Below are 16808 nucleotides of genomic sequence, written 5' to 3' on the forward strand. Positions count from 1 at the left end.
TGCTGTACTCCTTTCGGTGCCTGATTGAAAACAATCTTGTTTAGACAAGCCTACCCAGATGCTTATAAACCTGAGGAAATTTTATTCCATTTTAGTATTTTAACCTTTGTATGTTTCTAAGCATGATTGTAAATTTTTCTTGATTTTATTGTTTCACACTTTGAGGATTTTTACAATGAAGTGCTGCATACAGCTTATTAAAAAAATAAAAAAGAATAAATAGCAGATGTTAATTGTGGTATACAACAAGTTAATCGCTCGATTTTATTTTTCATTTTAGCTTCAGTAGAAGATGAGCCAGAAGATGATGATTTGTTTGAGACAGAGTTTAGGCAATACAAAAGAACATACTATATGACCAAGATGGGTGTAGAAGTAGTTTCAGAGTAAGTATTAACAACAAAATGGCTTCTTGCATGAGCACTGGAACTCCTCCAAGTGGGTTACAGTTTCTAAATTAAAAAAGGAGAACCTGTGCTCCAGTTATAGTACATGTGCTTCATTTATAGTAACTGAAGCGATTAAATACGGTACATAATTTCTGTTAGTGAATTTAAAATGTTTTAACCTTTTATCTCAACCCATGCCTCTGAAATAGCTGGAGGTAATAGCTAAAATAGCTTCATTCTCAATCTTATTTGTAAGTGAAAGGAGAAAATATATGCCAATTTTTGGTATTTTTGTTTTAGTGCCTTTCTAGCTGACCAGGCTGAATGTTACGTCCAGGCAATACAGTGGATATTGCACTACTACTACCATGGGGTTCAGTCATGGAGCTGGTAAGATGAAATTTACAAGTGGAATGCTTATATCAGCTTTGCAATCAAGTGTGTTTTAGACCAGAGGTTTTCAACATTTTTGAGTCCACGGCTCCCTTGGCCAACTACATTCTTTCTGCGGCACCCCTGTGGGGCTCAGGAGCCCAGTTATGACAGCCCTTGCCTGCAGAGCTGTCAGCCTCTCACCCTTTTCCAAACACCATCCCTTATGGAGTGTTCCCTCAGCCTCTTCTCTCCCCACCTCCTTGGGAGTCCTCTGGTCTCTTGAGCTGCCCCCATGCCCCTAAGAGAGGTGCCTCCTAACACTGCCCCACAGGGGCCTGGGAAGAAGATGCCCCCAGCCTTTGTGGCCCAACGGAGACTGGACAAAGGTGAACTTGAGTCTAGCATCTTAACTGGGAGGCAGCAGTGGCGGCAGCAGGTGCTGCCAGGCTTGCATGGTGGAAAGGCTCCCTTTCAGCACTGGGCACTCAACTCCTAGGCATGTCTTGCACACAGCAAGCACAAGAAAGGCCGACACAGTGCCTACCTGCCTGCCCAGCCTCCCACTTGTCTGCCCATTCCCAACAGCAAGGGCTAACAGGCTGGGCTCCCTTGCCCGCTTGCTTGCTTACTTCGAGCCTGCTTGTAGCCAGGGCTGTTGCAACAAACAGCTGTTCAGTCATTTGGGAGGCAGAGATGCAAGAGGGCATCAGAGCAGGGAGGGAAGGAAAGAGTGACAGGTGCCAAGCCAGTGTTGTCCTGACCATCATTCAAGGCACCCTGGTTAAAAACCACTGTTTTAGACTACACATATAGCTGCCACTTGACACCCAGTTCCTTAACCACTCCTCCTCACCCCATACAATTTAGAGCAGTGCTGTCTGAGTTACATACCTTGTCTAATTATTTGTGATTTTGTCCTTCCTCCAGACCATTAAGATAAATAAGATTGCAATGTATGTGTTTATGCTTTTCGTACAGCTGCAACCTTTGTTCAACTAAAATACCATCTTTCTTCCTTGTAGGTTCTACCCCTACCATTATGCACCTTACCTCTCAGATATCTGCAACATCAGTGAACTGAAAATCCACTTGGATTTAGGAAAACCATTCATGCCGTTTGAACAGCTTCTTGCAGTACTTCCAGCAGCCAGCAAGGATTTGCTGCCAAAATGCTACCAGGTAGTTAAATATCTTTAGAGGGATTCATCATTCATCATTATGGCTACTGTCCTTCTATTTTACAAAGATAATTTCAATCCTACTCTTGTGCTATATATATATATATATATATATATATATATATATATATTTATATATTTTTTTATATATATATATATATATATATACATTCTCCATACAGGGATATGCTTAGTTAAGTACCACTGAAAAAGGAACCTTGTCCAAATTCTAAATTCTTTGACCAAAAGGCTATAGAAATAATTTACTTTCCATCAGTAAGGGCTAATGTTAGTTAGGTCTTATCATAGTCTTCTTTTAAAATGTAGTTAATCTGAATTCCTATTGCTTAACTTTGATTACTTACTTCCAATTCTTTAGCATTTGATGACTGGTGAAGAGTCTCCCATTATTGAATATTATCCAACTGAATTTAAAACTGATCTAAATGGAAAGCAACAAGAATGGGAAGCAGTGGTTTTAATACCATTTATTGATGAGGTAAGAACTCTACCATTGTTTGATCATAAAATGACTAGTAAACTGTTTAAACCAAGGCCTGGTTTGCATGGTTTAGTTTTATTTTTCTTCCAAATTTGAGACCAGATAAGTTGAATCAGCAATAGCTATCTGTGTGCTCCGGTGGTTAATTTACAAAGACCAGTAACATTGGGAGGTTAGTTCTTTACTTTTCTACCTCTGTCCCCAAGACTATACCCAAGAAGAGTTAGTAAATGGGCTCCAGTCATTCTAGGCTTCAAATAATTATGAATCACCCTTTCAGAAAAAAAATACAGTATTCTCTCCTGGAGAAGAGCAGGGGTTGCCCACTTCTAAGTATTCCCAGGGGCAACCTTAGGCAAAACAGGGGGAATAATGTTCAAACCATCCTTTGGACATGATAGAGCTGTACTCTTAGCCATATTTAGTCCAGATTCAATGCTACTCATCCTGGGACCTCCCAGTTAAAGGGCAGGTAAGAAAATAATAATAATAATAATAATAATAATAATAATAATAATAATTTAATCATGGATAAGGAAAATAGTTGCTCCTTTCACATACGCCCTCATTTCTTGCTTAATTGTTTACCCCTCTTCCTGCTTTTTCCTTAACAACCTTAATTATAGTCAATACTTACTAGGATTGAACTTGTCCTATTGATTTCATTAGGCACTAAGTTTAACTAATTGAGATTGGATCCAACCTCCTCCCAGTCTCTGCATTTCAATATGCCTAATGCTTACTAAGTGTTATATTCTATTTAGAAACGATTGTTAGAAGCGATGGAATCCTGCAACAAGTTCTTGACAACAGAAGAAAAGCAAAGAAATAGGCACAGCGAATGCCTGATGTACTTCTATGATAAAGACGCAGAGTTCCAGTACCTGTCTCCATGGCCAGAGAAGTTCCCTTCCATAGAAAGATGCCATGCAAAGTAAGACTGCAGGTGTAATTCCTTAATTTAAAGTGTGCAATCTACTGAGCGCCGCTGCTGCAGTGCTCCTTTGCATTAGCTTTGTTTGGAAGTTAGTTTCAAAATCTCGTTTGTTTCAGAAACACTTGTTTGAGTAAGTAGGTTCTTGGCTGTAGCCCATAGATAATACTAAGAAGTCATTTGACAGAAATGCATAATGAAATGCTCTTAAGCCTTCCTTGTCCCCTCATACAATCAGAGAAGATGTCAATTAGTAAAGTTAAATGGCCAGAGATGGATTTTTCTGCATATATTTGATAGTCTTCCTTTAATTCTGGCTGACTGTTGTAAGCATAACAACATTCTTGTTTTCAGCCTTTATTTACTGTGAAAGGCAGTGTTTCAAAATATACATTTGTAAAAAAAAAAGCTTATGTTCTGTGTGCAGAGACAGTTTTTCAGAGTAACTGTATGTTGAAAGTTGTGCTCTTGTTTCTTAGGCATAAAGCTATGTCTCTGGACGTCTGGCGTGTAGATATAGCCCAAAATAAAATAACGAAATTGGATATGGAGAGGCTGTATTTCTGTGGCTTTCCTACTCTGAAGCACATTAAGCATAAGGTAAATGGTGCTTGATTGATTTAAGAATGACATGTTTTTGTTAGGTACTTATTCTGTGGAAGGCTTTCATTGTACATCTTGACTTTCTTTCCCTATTCTAGTTCTATCTGAAAAAAAGTGGGGTACAAGTTTTTCAACAGAGCAGCCATGGAGAAAATATGCTACTGGAAATAATGGTTTCCGATGATTCAGAGGAACTAGTGAGTGTCTGGCTTTTTCAACTTTGTTTTTGATAGTCTCTTATTTTAGAGACTGTCCAAGTTTTGTTGTCAATAGCTGTGCTTGGATATCACAATAAACAATAGTTTAGTGAGATATGTGAGCTTAGCCTCCCCCTGGACTTGTGTATCTGTCTACATCCCAGACCCTGCATTAACACTGTCCTGTAGATATTTAGTACAAGGTGAGGCACAAGACTATTTGAGAAAGTGACAGGAGCCTGGTGACCAAAAGTGCACTTTTGACATCAAGGCCGAAGCAAAAATGTGTGTACCTATGGTCCTTGGTGCTATCTAGGATTTACAAACTTGGAACTGTAGATCCCAGGACACAGCAAGGCTACTGGCTTTGTTATGTGCAGTACTTACAGATTTGCTATGAAATAGTTTTCAGTAGGTTACCCATCTGCTTTTCTTCCTCAGAATGCTGAAAATGTAGCCAGTTCGGTGCTTGGGAAATCAATATTTGTTAACTGGCCTCACTTGGAAGAAGCCAGAGCTATTGCTGTATCAGATGGTGAAACTAAGTAAGGAAGACCAATGTACTTTGCAAAGTTTGTCACTTACTTGCATCTTCAGATGTCCATCTTCGTAAACAAGTTTTCATATGACAAGGTCTCGAAGCAATGGCTGTTTTGTTTTTTGAAACATCTATGTAAACCATACATAGACCAGCCTGAGGAAAAATGTCCCTTTTCTTGCAGGATTTTTGAATTTAGTTTAAGGTATTTTTTATGTGACAGATGTGGAATACTTGCATTAATTTCGGTTTTATTTCTGTTTGGATGTATTGAGTTGGTTTTTATGAATTATGTTTGTTATGATTTCTTATGATAAAGGGCAGAATATAAACATCCAGAATAAATGGACTATGATAAACTGAACAGTTTTTGTGGAAGAGCAAAACATTTATCGTCCACATTCTTTGCTCTTTGCTGATGGGAAAAGAGCCAAACTGGATCAGACAGGGCTAGTGGTCATCAATACTGGAAGCAAAGCAAGCATACTTTTCATTTCTTTAATGAAACATATTTATTGGTACCAAGTGGATTTGCTGTCCTAAGTTCATTTGCTGCAAGACCTAGTCTTAAATAAATATGCTTAGGACCGAGATTTCCTTTTATTTATATGAAATGCAAATTTATTTTAAGGTTTCAGTTGGAGGAGCCTCCTGGAACACAGAAGCTCTACATGGGGAATGCTGCCCCACCAACCAAAGCAACATTTGTTCGAGATAAAGAACAGAATATCTGGGTGAAAGAAATCCAAGGAATTTCAGAACAGTAAGACACTGCCTTTCGCGTTTGTAGCTTGACACCATATTTTGACACACTGGTTCATTTTAAGGGTAGACAGCTTGCTTCTTGTGGACTGCCACTTTAGAAATGTATTGTGAGTCCGATGGCCACACCTATTTTTATGTTTTTAGGTATCCCTTGATGGTGTGGTGGTTGCCACACTCACATCAATGGATGTAATTATTTCATTCAGAAGTTACCTTCAAAACTGAAAAGCTTAAGACAGCCCTTGAGGAATCATGAATGAACTTTGAACAAAGTGAATGAACTTTGTTTTCACTTCTGTTTGGCTCACTGTTTCCAGTCTTTTCATTCTTTTTGCCATATCACATTCACAACTGCTCTACGGTGAAGAGAGCCAGAGACACTAGAAATCTGTGTTTCTTTTTATTCCCTTGCAACCTTCAAGGTTCATGTATTGATGTTTAATACTGAGTCTCGCCAACTGAAATAATCCTTTGCAAGGTTCTGTATTGCACACTTCTACCTAAAGTTGTTTAGCTTTATAGTGATAGTTAATATTGCTGCTTGTTGTTTAACCAGGGATTGTTGCATTTCCTTGGAAGATGTCATGCCACCCAGAGCTGATTATAGGCTAATTTAATGGTTTTGTACTATAGGCTCTTTGAACAGTAATTTCAAGGAAGATTTTCCCATGAGTAGGGAACCTCTGGCCTTGGGGCTAAGTGTAACCCTTCAGGCTTCCTTTCTGGTCCTACATACTCTATTCAGGCTACACCTTTCACTGCCTCTGCTTCACATCATTCTGGGGTGCTTTTGCCTTCCTGGGTTGTGTTCATGAAATGTAATAATGCCTCTGGATGGAGGGGTTTGTACAAATACTGTACAAATGTAAGAGTCAGATCTCTTGCTCAGCGCACTTTTGACTCTGGTCCTGCCCACCATTAGCATGCAGCTGCTGGAAGATTGCCCAAAAGGAAATGCAGCCCTTGGGCTGAAAAGTGTTTCTCACTCTTTACAGATTTGTAGAGTTGGAAGGGACCACAGGGATAATCTAGTCCAACCCCCTGCAATGCAGGAAATCTTTCACCCAGTGTGGAACTCAAACCCACAACCCAGAGACTAAGAGTCTCATGCTGTACCGACTGAGCTGTATACATCCTTAAATTCATTCTGCCATATCCCCTTTCTTCCAGTTACCAGAGAAGAAAAGGAGTAATCATAAATGAAACATCTGCAGTTGTTTATGCTCAATTGCTAACTGGGCGTAGATACCAGTTAAATCAAAGTGGTGAAGTGTATTTGGAGAAGCAGTGGTCCAAGCAAGTTCTGCCTTTTGCATACCAAACAATTGTCAGGGTAAGTTCCTCAGTTGAGTTTTTCATCAGTGAATTGAGATAAGAGGCCACAATGTTTACAGTAAAATTCAAAATACTAAGCTGATAAGTTTACTTCTGATAGGATATACATGTGCACTTAGATCTACAGGCCTGTTGCCTCATTCTTGCCATAGCCTACAATCCTATCACAGTATAGTTGAGAGATGTGGCTAAAGGCTGCTGTATAAATTTCTCCAACATCATTTCATTTTTCTTGTTATCTGTGTCTTGCGTAATGACATAGTGCACAGTTAGGATACAATAATATCTTAGTAATAATAGGATATCTGCTTAGAACTTGGGATTGGGAAGTGGTTCACATGAAGTATAGACATTTTCAAAATGTTTATGGGATTAGTATCTTTCTTGAGGAGGAAGCAAACTAGAGTAGGCTGTTCTGTATTGCCACACATAGTTAATGTAGGTTGCAGTCTTATGCTCACTTACTTGAAAGTAAGCTCCATTGATCTCAGACTTACTTCTGAGTAGACATGTCTGTGATTTTAATGGTAAGTATTTAATTAGAGCATGATTTCCCCCCTCATTTTTCATGCAGGATATAAAAGCCTTCGATTCCCGCTTCTCCAGTCTCAAAACTTTGGATGACCTGTTCCCTCTGGGATGTACAGTCTTTATGCTGGGATCACCTTATTATGGCTGCACAGGAGAAGTTAGTTTTATCTGAAAATGTTTTTCCAAAAGACTTTTCTTAAAAATCAAGTTTTATTACATAATTTAAAATACTGAGCTCTACATTGGAATAATGATGTTTTAGGAGCTATTGTACCACTTCCATTTCTTCACCTTCCTGAACCTTTCCGCTCTTTGTAAAGGAGCTTTTCTTCTTCTTTGTTTAAAATTATTTGGCTCCAACCCTTCAATGCAAGATCTCAGAGCACAGAACAGTAAGACTTGTTTGAAACAACAAACTCATTAAACAGCATGAGTGTAGATAATTTTATTTTGCTGTTGCTTTCATTTAAGATACTCATCAGATTCTTCGGAGGGAGAAAGACACTGGTTGCTTTTTGTGCAATGAACTTAAATTTAAGAGAGTTTCTTTAATATCTCTCCAAGGTTCAGGATTCATGTGATGTTATCTTGGAAGGCAGAATTCGTGTTGTTTTCAACATTCCATGTGAGCCTCAGCTGGATGCCTTAATACAGAATCAGCATGTAAGTGTTATTTCTCTTAACAGTGGATATGTCTCTGTAGATTTCATCTTAACTATTATAAGTACTATTTGAACAATATGCAAATGTATGTATTTGCACAAGCCCTGTGAATTTTTTAAAAAGCACAAACTAGTTTTGAAGCTTCCCTTTTTAGGTGACATGGGAAGCTACTGTTTGAGGGGGAACTAACCTTACTGAGCAAATTTAGTCTTTCCTTGTTTCTTGGCCATAGTTTTTCAATGCAGGTTTCGTAACACAGGAACAATTAAATATGTATCTCATTCAAGAGTTACATGAAAAATCTGGTTCAGAACCAGAATTTGGACTCTTGCGAATGTATGCTTTGACTTTATAATGTGTGACACATATAGCATTGGCAAAAGCCGTGTAAACTATGTGAGTGTGCTCAGCCTCTTTATTACTTCAGTTTTGTGTTAGCAGTAGCGTTCAGATGTCGCAAGCAGGGTTGAGACCGTGTTCTGATAGGTACTTTACAGACACACACAAACTTGCCTTGCCTTGAAGACTCATGAAGGGAAAACAGTGTAGCTCAGCAGAGCAATGCAGATGTGTGTTGGGGAAAATAACACCAGTCCTGAAAGATCTACATTGGCTCCCAGTACGTTTCCAAGCACAATTAAGTGCTGGTGCTGACCTTTAAAGCCCTCAGTGGACTCCACCCCCACCTTCAACCCGGACACTGAGGTCCAGCTCCGAGGGCCTTCTGGCGGTTCCTTCACTATGAAAAGGGAGGTTACAGGGAAGCAGGCAGAGGGCCTTCTCGGTAGTGGCCCCCGCCCTGTGGAACGCCCTCCATCAGATGTCAAGGAAATAAACAACTATCTGACTTTTAGAAGACATTTGAATGCAGCTCTTTTAAGGGAAGTTTTTAATGTTTGATGTTTTATTGTGTTTTTAATATGCTGTTGGGAGCCGCCCAGAGTGACTGAGGAAACCCAGCCAGATGGGCGGGGAATGAATGAATGAATGAATAATTTTGTTCCTATTACTATGGATAATACTCTCACAGGTGAAGGAGTGATGCTAACTCATATAAATTTGTGCCAGATTTTTATTTAGCCTCCCGGGCCTTCCAGTTTAGTGCAGATAAATAGAAGTGCAGGAAAGTCCCTGAGCAGGTGAAAACCTTATGAAGATGTCTCCATTCATTTTTCCTACAATACATGGAGGAGTGAGAAGTCATGTTAAAAGAACATATTAGCATGGCAGAAGCTGACTGCCATTTGTATTTCATTCCTTCCCCTGCCTTCCTCTTAAAAGCTTCAGCGAGACCAACAGAAAAGTTTCCGATTCTAAGGCCAGCAAGCAGTCGTACGCACATTGAAAACTAAGATTTATTATGAGTTGAGTTTTCATGGACTTTCATGGACATTTCATCCATTTCATTGGATGTATGAAGCAGACTCTAGTCCACGAAAGGTTTGAGACTGCAAGACTGCTTGCTTCTGCTGGTCCTCTGGAAGATTGTAAAGAGAATGATCTTTCTTGTCACTATACAACTGATATTGTTGCAGAAATATTCCGTGAAGTACAATCCTGGATATGTATTGGCCAGTCGTCTTGGAGTGAGTGGCTATCTTGTTTCGAGATTTACAGGAAGCATTTTTATTGGAAGAGGATCCCGGAGAAAGTAAGCTCTGAGTATAAACTTCTTTTGATTGTTTGATTGTTAGTTTGTAGCAAAGGCCACAAAAACCTGTTACCTGGTGAAGTTATTTTGTTTGTATTCCATATACAGTGGTACCTCAGGTTAAGAACTTAATTCGTTCTGGAGGTCTGTTCTTAACCTGAAACTGTTCTTAACCTGAAGCACCAATTTAGCTAATGGGGCCTCCTGCTGCCGCTGCACGGTTTTTGTTCTCATCCTGAAGCAAAATTCTTAACCCGAGGTAACATTTCTGGGTTAGCGGAGTCTGTAACCTGAAGCGTATGTAACCCAAGGTACCACTGTACAGTGGAACCTCAGGTTACGTTCCGTCCTCCTTACGAACGCTTCGGGTAACGAGCTCCGCTAACCCGGAAGAAGGTCTCCTGGTAGCGAACTTTGCCCCGGGATGCGAGCAGAAGTCGCACACCGGCGGCAGCGGGAGGCACCATTAGCAAAAGCTCGCCTCATGTTAAGAACGGTTTCGGGTTAAAAATGGACCTCCGGGACAAATTAAGTTCGTAACCAGAGGTACCACTGTATCCTGAAAAAAGTATATAAGCAAGAAGAGTTTTCATGTGGGGAAGAAGAAAAATGTGAAGACAGGACTTAGTGCAAATCATTGTTCTGCCTGACTGGCCTTCTTGTCTGGCACAGTTGTGCGCATTGCATTTCCCCTTCCTATCCCAGATATTACTTAGATTTGGACATTCATTAATTTCTTGGGGTTCTTATTATTCCAACAGAGAAATAAGGAACTTGAAAAGAGACTGAATTCCTGTTCAATCACAGAATCTTCTCAGAAGGAAATTCACTTTGAAACAAGTTTATACTTTTACCAGATCCATGTGTGAACTGTAATCACTTGTTTAAATATATTGTAGACTTCTTCTAAAGCTAGGTCATATGCTTGTTATTTTACATTGTAAAATTTTGCTAGGATTCAGTGAGTTAAAACTCCTGTTCTACATTCAGTGGTTAATTAGTAGTATTTTTGTAAGGAATATATTACGCCAGCAATATATTGGTATTTCTTCACAAAATTTAGCTAGCATTCCAACTTTTGATTTTGCAGTCCACATGGAGAGCATAAAGCAAATGTGGGATTGAACTTAAAATTCAATAAAAAGAATGAAGAGGTCCCTGGCTATACCAAGAAAGTTGGAAACGAATGGATGTATTCCTCAGCTGTAGAGCAACTCCTTGCTGAATATCTGGAAAGGTAAGCATTAAACTACACTTTAGACTGCATATGCCTTGCATGTAACAGTTCAAATACAGTCGTACCTCAGAAGTCGAACGGAATCCGTTCCGGAAGTCCGTTCGACTTCCAAAACATTCAGAAACAAGGCGCGGCTTTCGATTGGCTGCAGGAAACTCCTGCAGCCAATCAGAAACTGCAGAAGCTGCGTTGGACTTTTGGGTTCCAAAGAACATTTGCAAACCGGAACACTCACTTCCGAGTTCGCGGCGTTCGGGAGCCAAAACATACAAGTGCCAAGGCGTTCGGCTTACAAGGTACTACTATACAACTGACGTGGGCAGCAGTAATTCAGACAATGGGAACAGGGTCGTTTTTGCAGCATTTGCCACAAAGTTCTGGCTTTGCATAGGTATGCCACTCATATTTTCCTTCACTTCCTCACGTTTGAGATGTCTTGCACATGGGCGAAATGCATAAGTGTCTGTTGCCTGGCTTGGATGTACCAGGAAGCATGACTTAATTTAACAAAGGCATCTCAGGAATGAGCCATTCTCAACCAAGAGGAGGAAAACAGTTCAAAATTCAGGCTTCCTTTTCTTGGCTGGGAGGGGAGGCATAGGTGAGTGAGGTTGATAAAGTGGATAAATCCCCACCACCAGTGGTGACGATGGGGAGCACAAGAAGGCCTGTCTAGGGCCCCCGCTGCTCACGCCCTCCCTCTGCCAGGCTGCTTGCTTGCTCAGCACTTTTCAGGCTTCCCTCGCCATGCGTTAACTTGAGAGTGTGTATGCACTTTTGTCTCCAGTGGCACAACAGACAAGTGCAGATATAGTAGAGAGATAAATTTATCGCTGCATGCTCAACCAGCAAGGTACTGTTTTGTGGAATTTATATAGAGATGTATACAAAATCTGCTCAGAATGATATCTTTGCATTTTCTTAGGACCCCAGAACTTTTTAGTTACCTAGCCAAAAATGGTCAAGAGGACATATTCTACGAAGATGACATTTGGCCGGGTGAAGAAGAGAATGGGTAAGCAGCTTATATCTTTAAAGCATTATTAGGGTAGTTACAGGGATGTAAAAATGAGTCTTGTCAAGTTCAGTTCTGCACCTCGAATCAATTCTTCAAACTTAGTTGTTGAATTTGTGATAGCTGGTATCAAAGCATGATTCCTAGCACTCTTCTAACAATTAGCTTTAACCATTTGGACAAGCCCATCCTCTAATAATATAACCAACTAATACTACAGCAAACCAACTTTACAATATACACTGAGTGGCTACATCCTGAAATAGACCTGCTTACTTAGGTTTTATTTATTTGTAAGGAGTAATAGCAGTAGTAAGAAATGAATATCTCTAGCAAATAAGAGTTATTGTTTAGTTTTTCACAGTTTTTTGTGATTCTGCTGGAAATAAACACTAGACCTGCCGTTTTTTCATTAAAGTACATACCTTTGTAAAGTAAACTCTTCAATCCCTTACAGCAAAATTCTAACCACATCTACTTAGAAATATGTCCTATTGAATTCAGGATCTTCAAGACCTGTCTTTTATTTGTATAGATATGTTTGTTCAGTTGTTTTGTTTGTTGCAATTGGTTTTTAGTCTTTATATGGGGTTTTTACCGTATTTTTCACCCCATAGGACGCACCAGCCCATAGGACGCACCTAGTTTGGGGGGGGGGAATAAAGGGGAAAAAATTATTTTCCCCCCCCCAGGCACAGGGCTGGGGAAGCCCGAGCTTCCCCCGACCCCAGCGCCCAGAACAGGCAGCTCTCCACAAGCCTTGGGAGACCGGCATGACTTCCCGCCGGGCTCCCACAACTTGTGGAGATCTGCTTGAAGCCCAAACCAGGTCCGGGAACAGCGGGATGGCAGCGCTCCACCTCCCCGCTGTTCCCCGAGCTTGTGGGGCTGGTGGCAGGAAGAAGCGCGCCCCAGGCTTACAGATGCAGGCTGCTATCCACAAGCCTAGGGAGCCCGATGGGAACTCCCACGGGCTCCCAAGGCTTGCTGAGAGCTTCCTGGAGCCTGGAGAGCGAGAGGTGTCGGTGCGCACAGACACCTCTTGCTCTCCAGGCTTCAGTGAAAGCCTGCATTCGCCCCATAGGACGCACACACATTTCCCCTTCATTTTTGGAGGGGAAAAAGTGCGTCCTATAGGGCGAAAAATACCGTAAGTTGCATTTGGTCACTATTATGAGGAAAGTGACTAAATAATAATAGAAGAGTTTACTTCAGGTAAGTGGGGTTAGGATTGCAGTTTCAGTAGCTTGCTGAAGCTCATTTGAACTATATGTAAATCGTAATAGTATATGAGTGGGTGGTTTGTTGAACTTTTATAGCTCATTTAACGTTTGAGTGAAATTATTGGCAATGTCCCCTCTGCCATACTTGAGGCAGATTCCAACTGAGAAATGACTCTGCCCCTGTGGAGATTGCAATCTGGAAACAGTGGCTCATGTTCTTCTGTCCTGTCCCCTTTATAAAGATCTGAGGAATGAGATCATTACCCCACTCTTACTTACCCTTCCAGGCTGCCCATCTGAGGCCACATTGTTCTTTCTTTTATCAGATCAAAATGATCAGACAACAGCAAAGGTGCTAGGTTTATTGAGGGTGCAATGAGATTAAGGTGCTAGGTTTATTGAGGTTCCAATGAGATTAAGGTGCTAGGTTTATTGAGGTTCCAATGAGATTAAGGATTATCTGAACAATAATCTTGGTCATTTGATTGCCCTTTTTCCCATTGCTGTCCTTTTTATTTGTATATATTTTATTTGTATATATTGCTTGTTTTACGTTGCTATGGCCATTGGCTAATGCAAATAAAGTTTATCTATCTACTGGCAATGTTTTTTGATATGGAATAATTTTTTAATGTAGTGCCGAGAAGGTTCAAGAAATCATGGCATGGCTAAAGGCTCATCCTGTCAGTGCACTCTCTCGTTCCTCTTGTGATTTGCAAATTTTGGATATGGCTATTGTCGAAAAGATTGAAGAAGAAGTAGAAAAATGCAAGGTACTGTTTTTATTTTAAGTCTGAGGAACTTAACATATGTCTTGTAATCACAATATATAGGAATGAGATTATAAATTTGGGTTAGAACTGATTGACTTCCTATTAGAAAAATTGTATTTAACTGGCATGATAGTTTGAGCTTAATTTTGGATTGCAACCTGCTTTATGAGGTATGGCAACTAATAAGAAAACATTAGCAATTTATCTGCTTACTCTATCACATATTACTAATCATTTGTATGCCACTTAGTTATCCAGCAAAATTTTGTATAAAGATTTCAGTCTAGAAAGTTCAGGTGATACCCAGTGCTTGTCATACTCTGGCTAGACCCATTGAAATCAGTTGAGTTAAGCACACTGATTTCAGTGGGACCTCCTCCGAGTACGACTTGCTTGGATATCTATCACTCAGCTAGTGTGGTTTTGAAGACTTCTGAAACAGCAGTTCTGATTTGCCCCATTACATTATATTCCTTCAAATTCACTTATGTATAAAATCATTATTTGTCAAGCACTGTAAAAAAAACCACACACTCTCCCAAGTTCAGTGTCCCTGATTATGCTGATATAACATAAGTACTTATCGGCATAATAGACTGTTTTGGTAGAGAGCATTGTTCACTAGGCACGAGTAGTTGAAAGAAAGGTGTTATGTAGAAAGAAAGCGATGATCCAGCTGCTTTGAGCAAAAGAAAAATGTTGAAAAGCAAGCATAATCCAAACTTTGTTCTGTGTATTTAGTTTCTTGTTTTCCCCCTTTAGCAAAGGAAAAGCAATAAGAAAGTGCGTGTGACGGTGAAACCTCACTTGTTATTCAGGGTAAGTTTGGGTTATTTTGTGAATGGAAGGATACTGTTCTTATAAGGTAGTCTAAACAGAAATTCTTTCTTGTTCATAGGGGAATATGGTGCCCTCCCTGAATTATTTAATTAAAATTTCAACAATGGCTTCACCACCAACAGAGTTTTGTGTTCTATCTATGCTAATTTGATATTCATTTAGACATACAGTACATAAACTGCTTTGAGGAGGTTTGTTTTTTTACAGTTAAACAGTGTAAATAAATAAATATGAAAGATAGAAAGAAAGAAAACTTTGCACTAGCTTGCATTATCTTGCTCAGATATTCCTTCACACCAAGTAATAGTCAGGATTCAGGTAGTGCTGACTTTTTAATCTTGCACTGTTACCCATTTATAAATACAACAATATTACACACATAATGCTTCTTATTTCTCCATTTGACATGAACTCATTATCAATGAGTTAACTCCTCCTCCCACCAGGAAAGGTAAGGAATCGTGTGAACAGCATTTGATGTCTATCTCAGTCCTGCTGGTTTTTCCTGTTTCATTCCTTATGTTTGCTCAGGCAGAGCTATTCATTGTTCTTGTCACCTGATTATCCCCCCTCTTTCAACCTCTGTTTTGTCTCCTGCAATAGCTTAGCCTTCTCCTCTAAACTTCATTGCTTCTCCTTTTTCTTATTCAAAATAAAAGCCTTTTTTCTTGTGTCTCTATTTACTCCCTTCTCTGGCTCCTTTCCATTTCTGCCCAGCATATACAGGTGAACTTCCTCAGCAGGCATGTAGTGGACTCGGGAGTGTGGAACCTCCTCCAGATCACCATTCATGAAAGCTTCAGCGCCCTTTTCCTTAGAGCTATTCATATCCCAAACAAACCATAAGTCACCTCTGTTCTTAGCCAGTTCTTTTCTCAGGTTTCGTTCCTACTGGGTAGAGGGCATGAATATACTCAACCTTCTATGATCCAACAGCCTGCTCTGTGCCTCCCCCGTCACTTTCTTGATCTCCAGTGTCCTCAAATCCAAAGAGAGGGGACACTTGTTCTGGGAGTCCCTCATTGGTCCAGCATACCATAGTTATCTGAGATTCTTTATCTCGCAAGGGAAGTCCCATTGTTTCTTTCTCCTAGCCCACAAAACCCAAAACTTGCCTACTTCACCCAACACACTCCACCAAGGCATCAGCCACTTTCAGCAGCTCTTTTGAGTAATGCTAGCATTTCTGATATGTGCCATGCAGGGTCTACATTCACCGGGCAATATAAGGAGGATCTCCACTGAAGTTTTCACTGGCCTTCAATGTTCTCCATAACATCCTACCGCTGACCTAGACAACCTTTTATATTTTTAGGCGTTTGTCTGGCTCTCTTTCCACTAAGTTCTATGCCTGTACATCTATTCCTCAGCTGTCAGTCTCTTGTCCACAGTACAGAACTGGAGGTGTTACCAGATCCAAGCTGGAACACAAAAGTTGCTCATATTTTCCCTTCCTTTCTTTTTCTGGATGCTAAGAGGAGCTAATCCATCAGTAATTGAGGCCTTGTTCACCTCAGACCAGGAAGGGCATTCACAATAAGTGCCCAACATAAATATATAAACAGAACATTTTAAAAAGGGGTTGCCTTGGACATTTCTGATTCTCCACCGCATTTTAAAAATGCTGTTTCCAATTTGTTCCTTGTAGACTAGTCTCAGTGATTGCATGTTCTACAGGCCACAAAGATGGCAACCAAAAATATGTTACAAAATTATTTGACTATTTTATCTCCTAATAAAATGTATATATAATGTTTTGGGGGGGGCTAGTGATTTTGTTCTACGGTGTTAACTATTCATATTTGGATTCTTTTATCTTCGATTCATACTAGCCTTTAGAACAGCAGCATGGAATTATACCAGATCGAGATGCAGACTATCGACTGTTTGACCGTGTTGTTAATGTGAGAGAGTGTTTTTCCGTTCCCCTTGGACTTCGTGGCACTGTGATAGGAATTAAAGGAGGTAACACAATGCCTTTTTGTGAACAGTCTCTTTTGCTTTTAAAATAATGTGAAGATCATTCATTGAACGCAAAATGAGTTAGTTTCTCAGATAA

General features: G+C 40.0%; 1 protein-coding gene across 1 annotated transcript in view; it reads left to right on the forward strand.

Annotated features, from left to right (window-relative positions):
* Window positions 1-16808, forward strand: part of XRN1 (5'-3' exoribonuclease 1) — a 41782-nt gene that overhangs the window by 13759 nt on the left and 11215 nt on the right. The window contains exons 12-29 of the mRNA XM_081912565.1: window positions 281-386; window positions 690-779; window positions 1787-1943; window positions 2322-2441; window positions 3209-3378; window positions 3858-3978; window positions 4080-4178; window positions 4620-4723; window positions 5348-5479; window positions 6652-6814; window positions 7391-7504; window positions 7912-8010; window positions 9546-9661; window positions 10752-10898; window positions 11824-11913; window positions 13774-13909; window positions 14672-14728; window positions 16582-16714. Coding sequence (XP_081768691.1) covers window positions 281-386; window positions 690-779; window positions 1787-1943; window positions 2322-2441; window positions 3209-3378; window positions 3858-3978; window positions 4080-4178; window positions 4620-4723; window positions 5348-5479; window positions 6652-6814; window positions 7391-7504; window positions 7912-8010; window positions 9546-9661; window positions 10752-10898; window positions 11824-11913; window positions 13774-13909; window positions 14672-14728; window positions 16582-16714 — 2154 coding nt within the window. The remainder of the gene's footprint in view (window positions 1-280; window positions 387-689; window positions 780-1786; window positions 1944-2321; window positions 2442-3208; window positions 3379-3857; window positions 3979-4079; window positions 4179-4619; window positions 4724-5347; window positions 5480-6651; window positions 6815-7390; window positions 7505-7911; window positions 8011-9545; window positions 9662-10751; window positions 10899-11823; window positions 11914-13773; window positions 13910-14671; window positions 14729-16581; window positions 16715-16808) is intronic.

Source organism: Podarcis melisellensis, assembly GCF_964234715.1.
Source record: "Podarcis melisellensis genome assembly, chromosome: 5".
Classification (NCBI taxonomy): Eukaryota; Metazoa; Chordata; class Lepidosauria; order Squamata; family Lacertidae; genus Podarcis; species Podarcis melisellensis.